The 21,335-nt window shown below is 33.7% G+C and overlaps 1 protein-coding gene across 3 annotated transcripts in view; it reads left to right on the top strand.

Moving 5' to 3' along the window:
- LOC118202984 (2-oxoadipate dehydrogenase complex component E1) overlaps positions 1-21,335 on the top strand; it is a 173,626-nt gene that overhangs the window by 77,581 nt on the left and 74,710 nt on the right. For all 3 annotated transcript variants that reach the window (XM_085822464.1, XM_085822462.1, XM_085822465.1), the window contains exon 14: positions 15,160-15,291. In XM_085822464.1, the coding sequence (XP_085678590.1) occupies positions 15,160-15,291 (132 nt within the window). The remainder of the gene's footprint in view (positions 1-15,159; positions 15,292-21,335) is intronic.

The raw sequence follows: 21,335 nt of genomic DNA, 5'->3' as shown, positions 1-21,335 counted from the left end.
CTTCTTGTTTAATTACATCACCACAAGCTGTAATTGACTTTGTTAGCATAAGTACATGCTTTATGTTCGAAGTTCTTTTTTAAATAAGAAGCTTATTTAAACATGTCTGACTTTGTAGTTACTTTCAGACATAGCAATCATTTGCTTCATATCTGTTGGGGGGTTTTGGACTATTTAACTTTTACCAGCTCAAGTAAAATCCTCATAGGTACATTGTGGAGAGTTGACAGGCTAGGAGATAAAACACGGAAAAAAAAAATGAGGACACTGTTTTTTTAATACTGAGACAAATTTCTGATTGTTAGAAAAGATGCCTAAAGAGAAGGAAATCTATATAAATTAGCCAAAATGTCTGGGAAGGTTTAAAATTAAAAAGATGCATAAATATTTTGTTGAGTATTGTTGTTACAAAACATAAATGGTTTGTAGCTTTTAATGTGTAATTATCCTAATATAGTTTAAGAATCAATATCATAAATTACATGTATTTAAAGCTGTGAAATTTTATTAGATTGTGACTTTAAAAAGGCTTTTTTAACAAAAATTGTTAAAAAAATAAATAAAATTTAATAGTGGCCTTGTAAATCCATAATGACTAAGGTTATCTAATACCTAATTTAATTACTTACAACTAACTGCTTACCTTAAAAATTATCTCTGCATATTAAAGCAAGTTATTGCCTTTCATTAACCCTTACCATAGTCACAAAATAAAACATAAAAATGTAAAAATTCACGTAAAACATATTTTTTGCATCTAGTGAGAGTTAAAATAATGCAAAACAACTTATCACCTCTGGTGCTTTAGTAGCAAGGATAACTGGCGCCCGGGGCAAAATACCTTTTTGACATCCCCCCCCAACAAAAAAAACTTTCAGTAATATAATGTATAGAATATATTCGTACTAAGAAAATAATGCAAATAATAATAAAATGCTCAATCTGCCATAAAATACTCAAAAATATATTAAGAATAGTCACTACCTAACTACACTAGCCTTAGATTCAGAAATGAATCTGTGTCGGTGAAAAAATCACACATATGATGATCTAGAAAGTTAAAAACCTGTTATTTATTTTACATATTTATATAAGTGTTTCTAAAAAGTACAGTTTTTAAACAATTAAAAGTTTAATATACATTATAGATAAATAGATATGTGGCAACTTGCCTACTACAACTCAACTCTGCCAGTCTAGTAACCCATAGTACCAAAAACAAAATGATATTTATTCTATTCAATTGTTATAATTATTTAATGATCTGTCTCAAAAAATTGTACTACCATAATTGGTGACCCATATTTATTACGAATAGCAACCTTCAATGTTGCACGAATATGGAGTTTATATGTCAAAATTCTGAGCAGTAAGTTATCCAGTGTCATGAGATGCAAGTAAGAAATTTCACCTGTGATTTCAAGCATTGTGCCGCATTCCGGTGAGTCAACATATTTCTGTCATAATTTCAGCGGATATATGTATCGTCGGCTGCATTTCAGCTGGCAGTTTCTCTGATTTCAAGCACCAAGAAACTGTCTCACTATATACATATTGATTATTTTTCTATACATATTATTATTGTGCATATTCTATACATATTATTATTGTGCATATTTGATTGATCTAAAGTGGTTGACAATGATGCTGCTTCACAATTGGTGCGAGTGGCAGTAAAGCCAACGCTTTTTTGTCGCCGAGACCCATCGTTATGGTTCATTCAATTGGATGCGCAGTTTAAATTGAGTCACATTACTGCCGACGAAACTCAATTTTATACAGTGATCGCCACGTTAGAATCAGAGGAATTGCAATCAGCTCATGAAAAAGTTCTGAATCTACCAGTGACAGACAAATACAAATCTTTAAAAAAAAAAAAAATTATTTCTGTTTATAAAGAATCCGAGACAGTTAAAATCAAGCTGCTGTTGCACGATTTACAGTTGGGCGATATGAGGCCTTCTCATTTGCTGTCTAAAATGTCTGACTTAGCCGCCGGTAACCTAACAGATAACATTCTTAAAACATTATGTATGAATAGACTCCCATCTAACATGCAAACCATTTTAGTGTCCAGTAGCGAGCCACTTAAAACTTTTCCCGAAACCGCTGATAAAATTCATGAGCTGGCCATTCCAGTGCAAATACATGCAGTGCAGCCTCCTGGTCCAGGTATTGTGGCATTACAGGCTCAAATTGATGATCTGTCCAAACAGGTTGCTCAGTTAGTAGCCATCCAAGCTGAACCTTTTCAGCATAATCGCTCCGCACCACGTGGTCGAAGTACACGTCGTAGCCCACTGAGGAAACATTCTGAAAGCCCTCCTACAGGTATTTGTTTTTACCACCACAAATTTGGAAACAAGGCAAAGAAATGCCGTCCACCGTGTCGTTATAACGACCAGGGAAACGAGAAGGGCCGTCGCTTGAAGTCGCGAACGACAGCGGCCGAAATTTTGCTCGCCTTTTCGTCATCGATAAGAATTCGGGCCTAAGGTTTCTTGTAGACACTGGGGCTGATGTTTCTGTCATTCCATCACATTTTCACGAAAAAAAGCACTTACCAAGTTACAACTTTATGCAGCAAATATAACTCCTATTCGAACTTTTGGTAAACACCTGATATTTTTTGATTTAGGATTGTGCTGCAACTTCCAATGGCCATTCATTATTGCTACTGTTATAAGTCCTGTTATTGGCGCTGACATTTTATAAAAATTTTCTTTGCTTGTCGATCTTAAGAATCGCCGTTTGATAGATTCCACAATCAACTTAACTGATCCAGGAGTAATTCGCAATAGTCAAGCATTAACTGATTTCGGGTAACTCCCCATGGCATCAATTTCTCAGAGAATTCCCTACAATCACGCTTCCAGTTATGGGTATTTCCAAACCCGAGCAAGATGTACTACATTATATTGAAACTAATGGACCTCCAATTGCCGCTAAACCAAGATGCTTACCTCTGGACAAGCTTAAAGCCACCAAAGAGGAATTTTAATACATGATGGAACAGAGAATTTGCCATCCTTCAAAAAGTTTATAGGCCAGTCCGCTCCATCTAGTTCAGAAACGAAATGGTAATTGGCGATTATCGCCATTTAAATACAGCTACAATTCCTGATCATTACCCAGTCCTGCACATTCAAGACTGTATGCAAGTTTTAGAGGAAAAAGATTTTTACGACACTTGATCTTGAGCGGGCGTATCACCAAGTGCCCGTTAACCCAGCTGATATTCCAAAAACTGTCTTCATGAATCAGGTGTTAATCGGCCTCGACTTTTCTGTACCTTATTTTGATGACGTCTTAATCGCCTCCTCTTCAGAGCAAGAACATCTATCACATTTGAGAACAATTGAACATTTTAAAAGGTACAATGTCAGTCTTAATCCGTCCAAATGCGTTTTTGGCCAACCAAGAGTATCCTTTCTTGGTCATGAATTTCTTGGTCACCACTACCCACGATATGCCTGAACCATCTACAGTGAAGAACTTGAAAAGATTTTTTGCTATGCTCAATTGTTGTCGACATTTCTTACCTCATGCAGCAACCATACAAGCACCTCTAAATTCTTTTTTGTTTGGAAGAAAGAAAAATGATAAACGTATTATAACCTGGACCACAGAATCTCGCAAAGCGTTCCAAAAATGCAAAAATGATTTAATATCGGCAACAAATTTGCAGTATCCTTCTGCATTTAAGACATTATCACTCTACGTTTATAAGGTATTTCTCCCGCTTTCCTAGCGTACCTTCGTGGTCTAGTTTTTCTGCATGCTGAGCAGGTACTCTAGAGGTCCGTGGTTCGATTCCCGGCAAAGTTTTTGCATATTTTTCATCTCTTCTGCTTAGAAATAATAACCTAATGTCTCTACACATTGACGCATCGACAACAGGTATAGGAGCAGTTTTACAACAGAAAGATCAAGAATTATGGAGACCACTTTCATATTTTCTAAAAAACTCTTACCAGCATAAACCAGATACAGTACTTACGATCACAAATTATTAGGAATTTATGAAGCTGTCAAATATTTTCGACATATGCTAGAGGGACACATTTTCATAATCTTCACAGATCACAAACCCTTAACCTATGCTTTTCAACAGCGTTCGGATAAAGCTTCTCCTCATCAAATGAGACACCTAGACTTCATAGGGCAATTTTCAACAGATACCCGTTATATTGAGGTTTCGCGGAATATTGTTGCAGACAACTTGTCTTGTATTGAAGAACTAGCCGTTCCTACGCCAATAAACTTTGCTGCCCTTGTGGATGAACAACACCAGGATTCAGAACTACAAACCCTCTTGAAAAGCAAATCTTCCACCAATCTGAACTTGCAGCTTATGCAGCTGTCACCTGGAAAATCACTTTATTGTAATGTTCAGGATTCAAGATTTCAACCTTATGTTTGTTCCCTCCAGGTTTTGCCATGCCATTTTTAGTCAGTTACATTGTCTGTCACATCCTGGCAAACTGATACAGCAAGGTTTCGTATGGCGTAGCATGCAAAAGAACATAGCCAACTGGACACGTTCGGGCTTGGAGTGCCAAAGATCTAAAATTGTCAGACACACCACCAGCCAACTTGAAAATTTTAATTTGCCCTCATCTCGCTTCAATCACTTGCACCTCGACTTGGTCGGGTACTTATATTTATTAATAATATTATAATGCATGAGTACAATTAATTACTGTGTATACATTTTGCTTACCTTGGATGAAGCGAATTAATCGTTTACTTCATCAAAGTCGATCCTTTCAAATTTTTATCTTTCCACACTTAAAAAAAATGCAAATGACTTGGGGGATCTTGTCCCATCATTGATTATAAGTATGTTAAAATTTATTTTAATTTGCTGAACAAACATTCATAGCTAGCATTTGATAATGAAATAGTAAGTAGTATTTGAAGTGCGACTTGTAGATTTGAAAAAACATTTTCTCTATAGATCTGTAGTGGAGTTTTAGCTTCCATTTCTTTTCTACTGCGAAGTAACATCTTACAGTCACATTTACTGCTCAAACCAATTAGGGGATATTGTGAGTTCAGTATGAAATAACCATATAATCGACAACCTTTTTTAACAAAAGGAAATAGAAGAGATTATAAAAGAAAATTACAACATTTACAAAGTTGGGAATATGCAAATTTAGTCTGTGATTTTGGAAACTGGATATGTTTGAGAAATTCGGAACAAGGTTGTGTTATCGGTTTAAAATAAAAAGTGTGAGATATACGTGCACTTCGTTTAAGAAAATAAAAATATCTCTCTACTTTGGAGAAATAAAGTGGTCAGAAAGAACGTTTTGATTGATGTACTGCAAACATTTTATTACACATTTTATCAGACAAATCAAGAAAATGAATAATTAATTATATTAGGATAGTTATTAATTTTAAATATATTTTCTAGAAATCGATTAAAATAAAAACTGAAATTTTCCAGAAAATCTTCTTTGGAGACCATTTGGCGCCCCTCTACGATCGGCACCCGGAGCATCATGCACCTCCTTGCCCCCCTCGCTATGCCACTGAGCTACGACACTAACTCGTCAGATAGAGTCCAGCTAACTTTCAAAACTTGCCAACCGTGCTTATATCAGGCCTTTTAGATTTCTTCTGATTAGCAGGTATCTCTCTAGGCAAGCAGGAAGGGTGACAGCAGCCAGTCTTTTGTTTTAAATCATGCTGATTATGATTTTACTTCTCATTTTAACCTGTGTTGCTTGACATAAAATCTACTTACTATTTACTTAACTTCTACACTCGCAACTATGTGACAAAATGAGACATTAAAAAAAAATCAACATAAGGCTAACTGTTAGAAAAGTCTAAATAAAATGTCACTTACCTTATTTCAAATATATCCAGTTATTATAAGTATAAAATATTTAATGCTAATAGATAAATTTCATAAAGTTTATTTTATTCTCAAATTTATTAATAGTATGTTAATCAAGTTACCTTTATTAATAATGCATTCTATTTGTGGATCTATTTTATTTTTAGGATGGTATTGCAAAAGCGAAGTTCAGCCATAGATAATATTTTTAATTGAATTTATTTAGTTCCCATTTGCTCATAGGTCCTTAATTTTTTTCATTAATGGCCCTTAAAAGTACTTAATTTCCATGTCCAGAAATGTGTATGAAGCCTGATGTTGTTTATAGTGGGCATATTGCGAATCTGACTGACTTGGAGGCAAGCATTACACACCACATTCATAGCATCAGCATGGATACCCTCTGATCTGTTGTGGAATCCTCTGATCTGTTGTGTTGCACTTCCAGTTAGCAGCAGAACAAGGAGGAGAGCATATTGAAGAATTTATGCATTAATCATCCATAAGGTGTTTGTTTCGTGAAGCTTCTCTTATCACTAACACTGTTTCCTCTGTAAATACGTATTCTTGTTTTTTCACAAACAAAACTGTTGTAAACTCTTGGAGTCTGTTGTTTCCTTTTGGTTATACATCCACAATAGCAATGTGAACACTGACAGCACCATCTATCGACAAAATCTGGAACTATTCTTTTTTCCTTTGCTAAACAAAATTCCATTGCCTCAGGATTGTTCTGGGGAAATACAAAGTCATTCTGACCTGTAGTTCTAAAATTAGAATGTTTTAAAATCGCAACTTTAATTATAATCACCCTGTATATCGGTCTTTCTCTCTCTCTATATATATATATATTTAAAGCAACTACAGTAAGACCCCCCTTAACGCTGTTTCGTTTAGTGCTCTTTTATTTCAACCCGGGGATTCTCCGAAATTGCGCGCAGCGCTAGGTTTCCAAATAACATATCCGAAACAGTGTAGTTGTGTTTCTTGCTTGGTGGACGCATTTTTATCATTTGAAACATTTTTTAACATTATTGTAAGTTTAAATTTATATAATACTATAACGATTAATACAGTGACAAATATTATGATCTTTATTTTTTATCATGGGTGATAATAAAAAACAAGAAAAGAAAGCAACCAGAAAAAGCATTTCACTGGAAACTCAAATGCTAGTGATTAGAAGATAAGATTCTGGTGAACGTCAATCTCAAATTAGTGCTGCATTGAATTTGGCAACTTCAACAATAAGGACAATTTTTAAGAATAAAGAAAAAATACTGTCATCGGCAACTGCAACTACGTCAAGCTCTGCAACTAGAATTACCCGTTCTAGAAATAACATTATAGAGGAAGTGGAAAAACGACTCTCTATATGGATTGACTATGAAATTGAAATCAATATGCCATTAAGCCAATCTATCATAATGCCTTCTTAACAAAAAGGCAGAAAATTGGAAACCCAGAATAGACTGAATGATCTGACTGAGAATTTTATTTGTTTTTAAAAGCATATTCGTTTATATTTTTTTTTTATTTTTGTAAGAAATAAATGTTTGATTTTATTTTTATTAAAAAAAATTATTCAATTTAATACCTAACCATTTTTTATCCGTCTTCCCCTAACCCCATTATTTACATGTTAAGATAGCTTCACTTAGCGCTGTTTCGCATTACGCTCTACTTTGATGGAACGTATCCCCCGCGTCAAGCGGGGTCTTACTGTATAAATAATTGCTTAAGATATCTAGGCTTTTACATTTAATTTGGTTTTAAAAAAATATGTTCATCTATTGAATATTTTAAAAATACTTTTAAATGATTATCACACTGTAATGTTTCTACTTTTCAAAATCAACAAATATTTGAATAGATGAAATATGATTGTGTATCTTATAATCTATTGATATAAATTATTAAATAAGGATTACCATATTTTGTGGCGTATAAGATGCACCCATTTTTACTTCCTTTTACGAAGTGTAAAGGAAGTATTGTAATTGCGAAAAACTTCAGGTATCATATTTCAATGAAAATATCCATTTTGACCAATATTGAATGAAATTTAATGATATTTTTGCACAACATCCGTATGTAAGGAGAGAATAAAGGATTCTTCCCCCCCCCAAAAAAAAAATTATAGAACTGATTTAAAATGAGTTCTGAAGAGAATTTTTCATGGTGTCTGTGCGTATGTATGTATCTTGCATAACTCAAAAACGAGTAGCCTCAGAACGTTGAAATTTTGTATGTAGGATTGCTCTAACATGTAGATGTGCACCTCGTATTTTGGTTGCAATCGGCCGCACCAAAGGTATATAAATATATGTATATATATAATATCCACTCTGTTACTCAGCTCAGTAATCTCAGTTTCTTTATTCTTATATGTTTGTAAATTGTGTTTTTTTTTTTTTTTTTTTTTTCTTCTTTAAAAAATGATTGAATTATGTTGTTCTTCTTATCTTCCTGTTAAGGTTATTATGCCTTTAGTAAATCTGCATGGAATATCTGTGGAGTTATCAGCAATTTAAAAGTTGTTTAAGCTGTTCTGTTTACATTTGAAACAGCAGAATAGTAGAGTTGTTGCTAGAGAAAGTAAGCTTTGCAATAACAGAGATAATGCCTTCTTTTATTATTGTGAATTAAATCATGCGTAATCCATTCTGGAATTTATTCAAGGAACTAAGTGTTTAAGATTTACTTCATAATTTTCAATACAGATATTTTGAGTTTTTATGTATTTTTGCCTTGTCGCAAAGTGAGAACTGAATTAATTAAATGAGAAATACTGAATCGTCTATGGAAAACTTTTTTTTTTTTTTTTGTTCTTTGCGTAGTTTCTTTTATGCATCATTTTAGATTTATTAAAGTATTTGAACATAACATGTGGCAATGACTAAATAATTCTTAAGATGATCTAAAATTTGTGCATTCTGAGTTAAAAAATGAATGAAATGTAACACTGTTAAGTGAACCTAGGGCCAGAGTGTTTCTATGGTAAACAAATATACTAAATTTTAAAGAGTGCATTGATTCTATTGTAGTTTATGTGCTATCAACAAAGTAAATTTAATTCAATCCAATAAGTTTAAATTAAATTCAAGAAAACATGTGTATAATTTAATACTCTGTACAAGGAAGTCATGTGATGTACAGACCAGATTTTTTATAAACATTTTTGAAGGATAAAACTTTATTACTGATCATTAAAATGAATTTACAGTATTTTATGTATAAAGGAATACAATACTTTCTGCAAATATCTAATCTATCTGGAAGAGAACACCTTTTAATTTTCTTCATGAAAACCCAGACACTTATCTTCAGAGCTTAATGACGAGTTATTTGAAACCTCTTCTAAATCAGCATCTGAGTCCTCATACAACAAATTGTCCTCTGTACCATGCAGTGCATTACTAATGCCACACTTCTTAAATGATTTATCCACTGTCTCTGCATCCCATGAAGCTTTGACCCATTCAGAAACTTGCAACGTGCTAGAGGCCTCTTCCTTCTCCCTGATGGAGTAACCTCAAAATTTGAAGACTGCATCCAGCTGTTCCACTTCTCCTTCATAAATCCCTTAAATGGTTTATTGATTCAAACATCTAAAGGTTGAAGCTGACTAGTTATTTTTAACATCTTCTGTTCTGTGAGAACGAAATTGATTAGTAGGGTAGGTTTCTTAAACAGTCCATCAGGGTGCTTCCACCAAATTTTATCTATCTGTAACTTCATTCCTCCTCCATCCAGCTTTTTGCATGAACATGTGTAAACACTTCTTTTGACGATTTTTTTCGGTAGTGTCTTTCTTTTAAAAATCCATAGTTGGGGGCACTTTTGTCCCATCAGCACAGCAGGATAAAAAAGCTGTGTAGTGAGTTTTTCTGTGCCTAGAAGTTTTAACAGTAACACTTTTTGTACCTTTGAAATCTACAGTTTTGTTTGAGGGCACATCAAAAGAAGTCGTAGGAACCTCATCCATATTTCCTGTTTCTGTGCATTAATGACAAATCAATGAAATTCAAAAATTTTTTCTTCATATTCATCTGACATCTTTTGTGATATTTTTGTTTTAGTCTGCATACATAGCTGGTTTCTCTTCATGAATTTTGAACACCATGATGTTGATCCAGTAAAATCGGCAATCCCTTTATTGTCACTATCGCTTTCGCTTGATGAATAATCATTTTTGTAGAGATTGAAAGTCCCACTTTTCTGTGGTCTGAAATCTAACATCCAAGTATTCAGCTGTGCATCAAGTTCAGGCCATTGTGCAGTTCCCCTTCGTATATTATGTTTACTGTGAATTGCTTTTTTTAGATCTTCCTGATTACACCAAGTTCTTATCATTTTCTCAGTTTGGGATAGCCTGAAATGCCTCTCCACAGCCCTGTTTCCATATTCTTTAGCATATACAATGACATGTAGCTTGTATGCTATGTTATAGCAATGCCGATGTTGTTTTTGAGCCATAGCTTACTAACAAATTTAAGAAAATTGAACAAAAAATTTCACATACTTAAAAATCATTCACAAAAACTGGAAAGTTTAAACAAACCCAGCTGTAATCATCGATGACAGCGCATTCGCATTCACTGAACTCTACATAACTGTAATATTCCCACCATCTGCAAGGAAACAAGAAAAAAAATCGCATAACTCTGAATAGAGGAAATTTCCAGAAATGAATGAAATCAAAAACTGAGTATCGACATATAAGACACACCCGTTTTTTGGACCTATTTTCAAAGAAAAAAGTGTATCTTATACGCAGGCAAATACAGTACTCAGAAAACTTCTGCACGTTATAAATAAATGCAGTTTTTTAAAACAACAAAAATTTTTAATGCAATCTGAAAATTCAAAAACAAAGAGAAGATTTATAGGAGAAGTTGATTACATGAAGCAAAAGAAAATTTTTGTTGTAAGGGGTACTGTTGAAGAATTAAGAAATCAGCAGATACTTGAGTAGGTGATTGATCTGTAGGAATAATAATTTGTTTGTTAAAGCAAACAAACTCAGAAAAGTAAACAGAAAGAAGGAAACAGATATACATTGGGTAAAATATTTGGAATATTATCAAATAAAAAAAGACATGAATATTTGGTAGATTGGATATTTTGGATCCTTTTAACCCTTCACATACGGCCCCCACGATTTCTACGAGATGCGAAATCCGTCTCGTAATACGGGTCACGTGAAAATAGCGTGTGTAAGTTTATTTCTCTTAGTTTCAATATGGATCACGCTTTTTCTCCGTGTAGGCTGAGAATATTGTAATATTCATATTTCACGCGTTGTTTTGCACCTAGATGGCACTGCGGACTTATATCATTGTAAGGGAGTACTATTGTTTCTTCACAGCCAAATGCGATCAACACTGTTGCTTCTTTCATTATGGAATGATAAGAAAATAGTAAATATGTTTAGTTCTTTTCATGATGTGTTATCTATATCAGTTTATTCAGGGATGACAAAAGAAAAACTATAGCCGAAAGGGATTTATTATTACACATAACTTTACAGTGGGTGGTGTTGACAGATGTGATCAGGAGATGTTGTACTACCGTAGTACCCGAAAACAACTTCGTAAATATTACAAGAAAGTATTTTTCTATGTATTCGATCAAGCAATGTGGAATTCGTATATAATATGCAGAAATACAATAAACACAAAATAATCCTTTTTTGATTTCAAGCTAGCTGTGATTAAGGAAATCTTTGATAAATACTCTTCTGCTATGTGCTCATCAGTACAGTCTAGTGAACTTTATTCACCTTGTAGGAAGAGAATTTGTAAGCCACATATCACCAAGTTCTATAAAAATGGAGCATAGAAGGCAAGGTGTTGAAAAAGACAACAATGGGAAAAATATGTAAAGAGACTCACATTTGGTGTAAAGAATGTAAAGTTGGATTATGTTTAGAGCCATGTTTCAAAGTTTACCACAATAAAAACATTTTGTATAATAATAAGTAATATTATTATCTGTGCAAATTAGTTAGCATGTGTATTTATCAAAATCAAAAAGATCCTGTGTATCTTTATATTTTTATTCCATGCACGCTAAAATTGCATGAGCCATTTTGTATGTTTTTTAAAAATTAAAAATCTACTAAAATTCCTGCATTGTTCTAAATTTGTTTATAAAGATGTGAATAGTAATATATGAAGACTGTGAAAATAATAATAATAATAAAAATGCCCCATATTTCAGGACCAGAACGTATCAAAATCGAGCAGCACACAGAGGGTTAATATGTAATTGTTCTAATATCTGTTTAAAACAGAGTGTTAATAAAATGCTTATGTAATTATCTATTAATTTAAATTACAAAATTTCACTATATTTGGGTTGTAATAGTTCCTTTTTAATGACTACATTGGTACATCTGCATATGTCCTTAATCTATTCCGGATCCTTATACATATTATACCAAACTTTTTCAATAAGGAAAAAGAAAAAATAGTTAGTCTGTTCTTATAAAAAAATCCCATTAGTATTATAGCACTGCTTACTACTAAAATACATATCCAGTGGCTGAAATGTATACTGTATACCGTACATAATTGAAGCACAATGCATGATACTGTACATAGCAGTTTTTCTGCTGTCCAGATCAAAAGCAGTTTTTCAACATTCTCTAGCATCTCTGACCTTTGGTTGGTAATCAATTTTACCATCTTTCACAATGTTAGCTGATTTAATTATGTATTTGTTTTTCCCAACTGTGGACACCATCATACTCGGCATAAGGTATGCAATAGCCAAGTGCTGAATACGTCTGCCATCCTTATACTTTTCAGCAATCGCTATTTTTGTCTCCATGGCCATCCTAACAATTTTCTTTGTTGCTTGACTCTTCTTATTAACATTCCAAAATTAACTCATTAATAATTAACCAAAATTAACTATTCCAAAATTAACTAATTAACTCATTAAGAATGAGTTTATATTAAATCAAAAAAAAAAAAGAATCATTTGAAAATTCATATTTAGTGTGGGTTGCTTACTGAATAGTAGCAACAGGTGTACTCATGTTTCATGGACAGTCTTAAGAAATAAACAAGTCTTAAAACAGGTAAACAAGAGTAGGGGGCACAATCATGACTCATCAGATTACTTAGTCATACTTGAAACAAATATTGTATACCAAACAAAAATTTGCATCCAAATAAGATATATACCATGTTGGAATTATTTTGGAGCAGATGTTGTATCTAGGTACCACTGTACTTTTAAAAAATGAAATAATATTTTTAAATTATGCATGAACATGCAGATCTGAATCATTAGGAAAATGCAAATCTTCTTTAAAATATGTGCAACTTTATAAATGTAAACTATCAGTGCTTCAAGAAATCATTTTTCTAATTTAATATTAATTATTTGATGACTTTTAGGGAGTTGGTTTTATTCTCAAATTTATTTTACAGTAATGTTAAATGTTAGATTGTGTTTAATCTTAATGCATCTCACGTATATCTGTTATAATATTAGAAAGTTATTACAAAATGAAATCAGTTGAATAGATGATTACTTCGATTTATTCAATTCCCGGTTGCTGATAGGTCCTCAATTTTTTCTGTAGGTGGACCTTAGAAATTGTAAGGTCCACCTACAGAACTAATTTTCTACTAACATTTCTACATATTCATCTTGAGGCATTGCTATGTGCCCAAGAACATTTTGTTTTCAAACTTAACATGCAAAACAAGCGTGTTAGGCTTATTTAATATGTTAGGTTAAATATAACAAGCAGTAAACAAGTATACTAGGTTAAATATTTATAAATTTACTTTTCATCAAAATCTTTGCATTTTTATACAGATTGTTTAAATTTTATTTTTATATACAGGGCGACCCAAAAGTCTGTTACCATTTGAAAATTCAATAATTCATTGAATAGCTAGTTAGAGAGGTAAACGTTGACACACATACATGAAATGACATAGGTTTTGTTGAAAGGAGGGGGAAGCCAACATATGGCTCCGGGCAGCAAAATGTCAGTGATGCTGCATGAGAATTGTGCATGAAATGAGCTGTAGTCAGAGAGTGAATCAGTCCCTTCATGCCTTTGTCACTTTTCTAACCTCGCCTCTGGGTGTTGGTCATAATGTGATGTAGATTTATCACATCAGTCATAATTGGACCCTTTTTCTTTGAGGAAATGTAGGTATTGTTGATGAATGATGGCTGTTGTGAATGATGATGAAGGATGTGTTGAACATCTGGTATAAAGAACATAGTCTTTAATAAAAATCAATTGTTATGCTAATTATTGCTTTTGCTATCATATGAAGCACCATCTGTTGGCTGTTTTAAGCACTTTTATGCCTTTAATAAAACTCGATGACATTTCAAGCATGCATGTCAGTTTTTACATTTCGATCTGCATTATTCGGTGAAAATTATTGAATTTTTAAATGTTAATGGAATTCTAGGTCACCCTGTGTATAAAAGCTTGCTTTATACAATCAATTCAAATGCAAATCAAGAAAAAACATAAAAAATTATTATTTAAAATTATTATGCTATAAAATCTTTTCAAATATTAATGAAGCAAAAAATTAAAAGCTGAAGAGATAAATGCATATTAAATTCTATTGCCACATTTACATGCAGGAACTTAAAGCACTTTTCTAGCAGGAAAATATCTAATCTTTAAATAATATATTGACCAGTAGTTTACATTTGTAGAGTAAAATAGGAAATAATATTCATAAGAACAAGGTTAACACTAAAAATGTTCCCTTCAGTAAGATTTCTTGGAATTTTTACACCACTTATTCCCTTTTAAAACTTTATACGTAAAACATTGCATGTGAAATGTTATACAGTGGGCTGCAGTGATAACTCCCATATCACATTTGAGACATTGTGCCAACTAAGAAAAATAAAGCATATCCTAAGAAAACGAAGCATATATCACTGGGAGCGAGGAGATTTATCTGTGAAATAAACTTAGTTCGTCTTTGGCCTTGGAAAATACATGTGTTAGGTGTAGGTATAAGTTATATATTTCATTACCTTTTGAAAAAAGTTGTAAAAATATTTTTCAAAAATAAATTGTTTGTGAAATTTGAAATTTAAATAGATGTTTTAATAGTGAGAATACGAGGAAGAAAAATTACAAAATAACTAAGTTTTTTCTTTAATATAAATACATATATATTAAAAAAATTAATACATATATACACAAATTGCTTAAGTTATTTAGTATAGTTTATTATCACAATTAATTTTCCCGCGATATGTACAAAATAAATGCTCATTATTATCATTATTTATTTCAGGCAACTGGTTTGCAAAATATTACAAATAGCGATAGAGTATTAAAAAAAATGATTTCTACCTGGAATACTGGTATCTCAGAAGATCTTCTGAAATTTATTGGTGCAAAATCTGTCCAGCTTCCTGAAAACTTTGTGAGTTATTTTATTGCATTAGAAATTTTAATGACATAATTTAATTCTAATTCACAGTTCAGTAAACCACAGCTAATTTTGAACTTTCATTAATTTTTAAGTCTTTATGTGAGTTGATTATATTTTTTATTAGATTATATTTATCTTTTTCATATTTAATGTGAAAAAGGAAGTTTTCAAAATTGAAATCATGAACAAATACATGCTATAGAATAGAAATATTTACTATGGATAACAATAAATTAATATGTGTATGTGTATATATATATGTGTGTGTGTGTGTGCGTAATATATAACAAAATACGATAGCTGTTTTAAAAAAGTAATTGGCAACCTCAAAATTAACATTCTAGATTTGGTGATCTCCCCCTAAATTCATCTGTTCCCAAATTTGAGATATTTCGATGTTACGTAACACTGCTTGAAAAGAGTAACGAAAACTAATAACTAACCAATCATAGCTTGTCTCTAGAATTGCACCTGCTCTGGTATAAAAATCCCTGGCAGTTCATTAGATCACTTTTTTCCTAGCTTCCACCTTGCTAATAAATCCTCGCTTCGCTTCCCTGTCTATTTTACTGCCTATGTTTTAATATTTTAGAATCAATGTACGTAGAAATTTACCATATTTAATTATGATTGAATAACTGCCTGCCAAATTAATTGAATATGTGTGAAAATAAAGATTGGAAATTCTTCAAGTTCATGTTTTATTATCTTCATTTGTAAGTCTTCACCCTCAGCTATCACGACGGCAAGTTAATTCCTCTTCTATATTTAAAAAATGTGACATATATATATAAAATAATTTATTTTCTAGTAAATTATTGAATAGCTACTAGAAATCTAGATTACTGAATATCTACTAGATTATCTCCTTTGAAAATAAAGTACTAAATTTAGAATTGTATTGAAATGGATTTACTCATTAGCATATTTAAAATTGAATAATTAAAAGTGAAAGTGCAACCAACAAACTAAGAAATTATTGCCATTGACCGGAAATTAGTTGACTTTTCAAGGGATATAAGCTAATTTCAGATCAGTTAACAATGATTAATAGATGTGAAAATGTTTCATCTTTTCTCAAGTAAGAAACAAGACTAAAAAAGCTATTTAGTAAGATTAAGTTAAAATTATTCAAATTGCTAATTAAGAAGCAGTAAAAAATTAGCTCTTCTGTCTAACTTGAAATGCAATCTTCTAATTGGAATATACAGTTATTATAAGAGTGAGTTTTATTTCTTTTCTTGAGAAAATAGCTCCCCAGACTTTCACCTTTTATCATATTAAAATAATGCAAACTTTGTTAAAACAATTAAACAATGAAGAACAATTGTACGAAAATATAGTCTCATAAGACTGAAATGAAACATTAAGAATGTATGAGGGTTGGAACTTTAATAGTGGCAACTATTTATTTACAAGGAATACAAAAGTGATTCATGTCACCATGTTTTACAGTCCTTCAATATAGTCGCCAGCATTGTGTACAACCCATTTCCAATGATGTGAAAGTCGCAGAATACTTGTAGCAGCGCCTGTTTTGTTGATAGTTTGAATGGACCAGTCTACTGCCACAAGAATCTCAGAAACAGTTTGGAAGCGAGTGCCATGAAGTGGTTCCTTCATCTTAGGAATTAAGTCATGGTCACAAGGACTTAGATCTGGGGAGTATGTTGGATGGTAAAGCACTTCCCAGCCCCATCACTTGAACAAATCAGTCACAGCTTGCGCTGCATGCGGCCGAGCATTGTCATGCAAAATGAGAGGAATGTTCTGCAGAAAGTGACACCGTTTTTTTCTCAAAGCTGGTCGGAGATTGTGCTCCAAAAATGAGCAGTAATACTGCGCAGTGACGGTCTGCTGTGGGGGAACAGTATGCGTTAGGATGACACCATCACAGTCGTACACGAGAATCACCATAACTTTCACATTGCTGGGGTTCTGACGAAATTTCGAACATCATGGTGACCCATAATGACACCATTAGTTTGATTGGCGTTTCAGTTCTGGCTGGTACGATCAGGCCCAAGTCTCATCCAGCGTAATGATATGGCATAAAAAAGCATCTCCTTCGTGCTCATAGTGTTCCAGGTGGGTTCGGGCAGCATCGTATCGTAGCCATTTCTGCATTTCCGTCAATTGATGTGGAACCCATCGTGAAGCACTTTTTCTCATGGACAGGCGTTCCTTCAGAATGTGCAGCACAGTTGTATGTGCTAATCCTGTTTGTCTGGCCGGCTGACAAATCGTTTGGCGGCGATCACTGTCCATTAGTGCGGCAACAGCTTGCACGTCTGCATCGCTGACACTCGGACGACCTGGCTGCAGCATGTCTGCCACGTTTTGGCGTCCTTCATTGAATGCTTTCACCCATCTTACTACGGTTCTGTTATTCAATGTAGATTCCCCGCAAGCCTCTTGAAGCCTTTGATGACACTGTCATGCTGTACGACCTCTGGTACATTCAATTTTTATCCAACATCGTTGTTCTTGTTTTGAAAACATCCTGACAACACTTACTTTAGACCGCGAGCTAATATAAGGATCCGTTCTTCGCATCACTCGCGTGTGAGGTAGGCAGGGCGAGTCTTTTTGCTGAGAGGTAAGGTAGGTATGTAGTTTACGTGTGGTATACGCGATATTCTTTGGTTTTGTTGCATAGCGTTTTTTCAGCTGTGTTACCACTATTAAAGTTCCAACCCTCATACAAAATAAAGAAAATTTACACAATATACATTAAAGGCGAGAAATGAATTTAATTAACTTATGTGTTTACTAGCTGTGAAACTTAGACAATATGTCCATTACTTTCTTCATACTCAAAATAGAGTTTGAAATTCAAGCTGTGATGTAGAATGAAGGGGAAAAGAGAAAGAGAGCATAGGTGGGGATGTGTTGGATGTTATTTTTAGAAGACCCTGGGGGGGGGAATGGCATGGTGTTATCTGAAAGCTGTTGAGTGGAAGTCTTCTGGTAAAATCTGTTTTTGAACTGACCAAACAAAAGAAATTATTAATTTATAGCTAATTGTTCGCTTTGAAAAGGAATAAAAGAAAAGTAAAAGTAATCTTCACTATTCAAGAGCTGAATCAGAAAGACTCAGAAATTTGAAATAGGCCCATTTTGTTAGTAAAAGCTAGAAAGAAATTCCAGAATAAATTATTTTTACATTACATACAATAATTACAAATACAAGTAATTACAATATTTACAAATCCTTTAACTGACAGTCATCCAACATATTCCGCCTTTAAAAGGTTTAGGAGTAAATTATCATATCCCTAATCATTAGCATACCTGCCAACTTTTACAAATTTTTCGTAACTTTTACGAAAATGCGTTTGTCTTTACGATTTTACAATCATAATCCATTTTTTACGATTTTTTTCCTTTTTCAAGTGTTTTTAGTGATTTTTGTCAAAATTTTAGAATTTTTTGCCAATTCAGCGATTTTCACCAATTGCATCGTGTTTTACCGCCAACTACCGACTACTTCGAATCCAGTAACCTGCGGTTTCTCCCAACTCGCCGCTTAACCAGCCAATCCAATGCGCTGATATTGTTTCTCCCACTCTTTTCTTTGTGGGCGCCAGATTATTTTTTTCGTGTTCGCTTCAGCAGCAAGGGAATTACTCAACGAGCAGGGATTGTCGCATTCTGTTTTTATTTGTTTGTTTGCACGTGGTACGAATTTTCTTAATACGTCGTTGTTAAGAAATAAGTTCAAAAAAACTGTATTCTCAATACTTTCGGCCTGCCTACAAAGCCAAATTTCCAACAATTAAAGAATCCTTCAAAGGAAATAACTAACGCACACGTTGCAAAATGCGTGTGTGACTTGTTGTGTGCATGTGTGACTTCATAACAAGTTACGGTGGAAGAAGCGACATTGTGAAGCATGTTCAGTCTTAAAAAGGATGAAGTTAATGCTTCGGCTTCGACAACGTCAAAGAAAGTGGATGATATTTTTTCAAATTCGGCTACAAATTCGGATGCCGATGTCATTTTGGCAGAGTGTTTGTTTACTGCATTCCTCATCGAATACAACGTGCCGCTAAGCGCTGCCGATCACGCCTAGTTTTATGTTATCATTAAGTTCTTGTTTTATGTTTCCTAATAAATTTTTTAGTTACTACTTAATTGAGATTTACTAATGTAAGTACAATTTTCTTTTTTCTATTTGTATAAATTATTTTTTTAATATCAAAGCATGATATTAATTCTTCGTGTTCTTTGAATTCTGGAGAAATCTTCTGAATTTGGGGGAGAAATCTTCTGAATTTTTATCTTTAGAAGTTGGCAGGTATGCTAATCAGCCAAATGATTTAGATGGGGTATTTAATGCCTGCTCTTTTATAGAGATTATAGAGACAAAGACTGTATTCTTTTAAGGCGAAGAATATAGTTATGTAGAGCACTTGATTATATTTAAGAATTCGAATAAATAGTAGAATTTTGTGTTGTAGATCTATTATATCTGTACATATATTTTTAATGCATTGTGTTTGATTAATTATTGTACAGGGTGCGGCAAGGAAACTTTCTTATTTGAAACGTGCACCATCTAGCAACATTTATTCCACGAAGGGTGGAGTGGTGCTCATTGAAAAGAGCGGTATCTTTTCAATGACATTTCAAAGTTTTATGTCATGTAGGTTTAGTACTGATCATGCAGTGGACAAGAGAGAAGCGCTCGTTCTCTGTGGAGTTGTACTTTTCAACGTTCGGTCGACGCATAGCAGGAAGGCCAAATGTGGGATTTTAAATCCTTAATATTTTTCCTCGCGCGCTATGTAAATTTTAGCTGTTAGCATGAGTGAAATTGATAGAACTCTCGCCACTTTGTTTTATGAGAGAGTGATATACGATGATATAGATGTAAGATGTTGTTTTATAGATGTAAGATGATATAGATTGTATTAATAGATGTAAGATGATATAGATATTGTATTATAGATGTAAGATGATATAGATATTGTTTTATAGATGTAAGATGATATAGATATTGTTTGTTAATAGATAAGATACAGTGGATGGACAAAAATATGGAAACACCTTGTGAAATGCATGTTTGAAAAGAAAGATTAATTTTAATGAAATATGTAGGTGGCGCTGGCGTTTTTGACTACTGACGCCACTTATACAACTTCGTAAATGTGCTAAACAGTTCAGTTGTTGTCGGAGTACTGTTATGTGAGGTTGTCATTGCAATATGTCAGAGTTAACAGACTTCGAACGTGGGCAAATTGTTGGAGCACGTATGGTAGGTGCTTCCATAAACAAGATAGCCAAGGTGTTTAATGTTTCAAGAGGTACTGTATCGAAGATTTATTCCGCATATTTGAAAAGCAGAAAAACACCATCTGCTAAATCACAGCGCGGACGAAAGTGTGTCCTGAGTGATTGTGACAGACGATCATTAAGGGCAATTGTGATGAAAAATAAGAAGACCACAGCTGCAAAAGTTACTGCTGAAATGAATGTTGTGTTACCGAACCCTGCGAGTACCAAAACAATTAGAAGGGAGCTTCATAAACAGGGAATTCCTGGCCGTGCTGCAATCGAGAAGCCACTCATCAGTGATGCTAATGCCCGTAACAGGAAAAGGTGGTGTTTAAGTCATAAAGTCTGGACTCTAGAGCAGTGGAAGCGAGTAAATGGTCTGACGAGTCTTCTTTCACATTGTTTCCCACTTCTGGCCGAGTTTACATCTGGAGAACGCCATCTCAAGCGTATAATATAGACTGCTTGTTGCCAAGAGTGAAACATGGCGGGGGTTCTGTTATGGTTTGGGAAGCCATATCGTGGTTCTCTGCTAGCCCCATGATAACTGTGTCAAGGCACATGACTGCCAAGACTTATGTGAACATTTTGGCCGATCAAGTTCATCCCATGGTACAAACTTTGTTCCCCGATGGTGATGGTGTCTTCCAAGACGACAAAGCCCCTGTTCACACAGCTTACATTGTCCAGGACTGGTTTTCTGAGCACGAGAATGAGTTGTTCCATCTCCCCTGGCCACCACAGTCACCAGACCT

This window comes from Stegodyphus dumicola, chromosome 8 (assembly GCF_044657685.1).
Source record: "Stegodyphus dumicola isolate Sdum_Otavi_A_Nest chromosome 8, ASM4465768v1".
Taxonomy (NCBI): Eukaryota; Metazoa; Arthropoda; class Arachnida; order Araneae; family Eresidae; genus Stegodyphus; species Stegodyphus dumicola.
The sequence above is the reverse complement of the archived record's forward strand: the minus strand, read 5'-3'. Positions and strand labels throughout refer to the sequence as shown.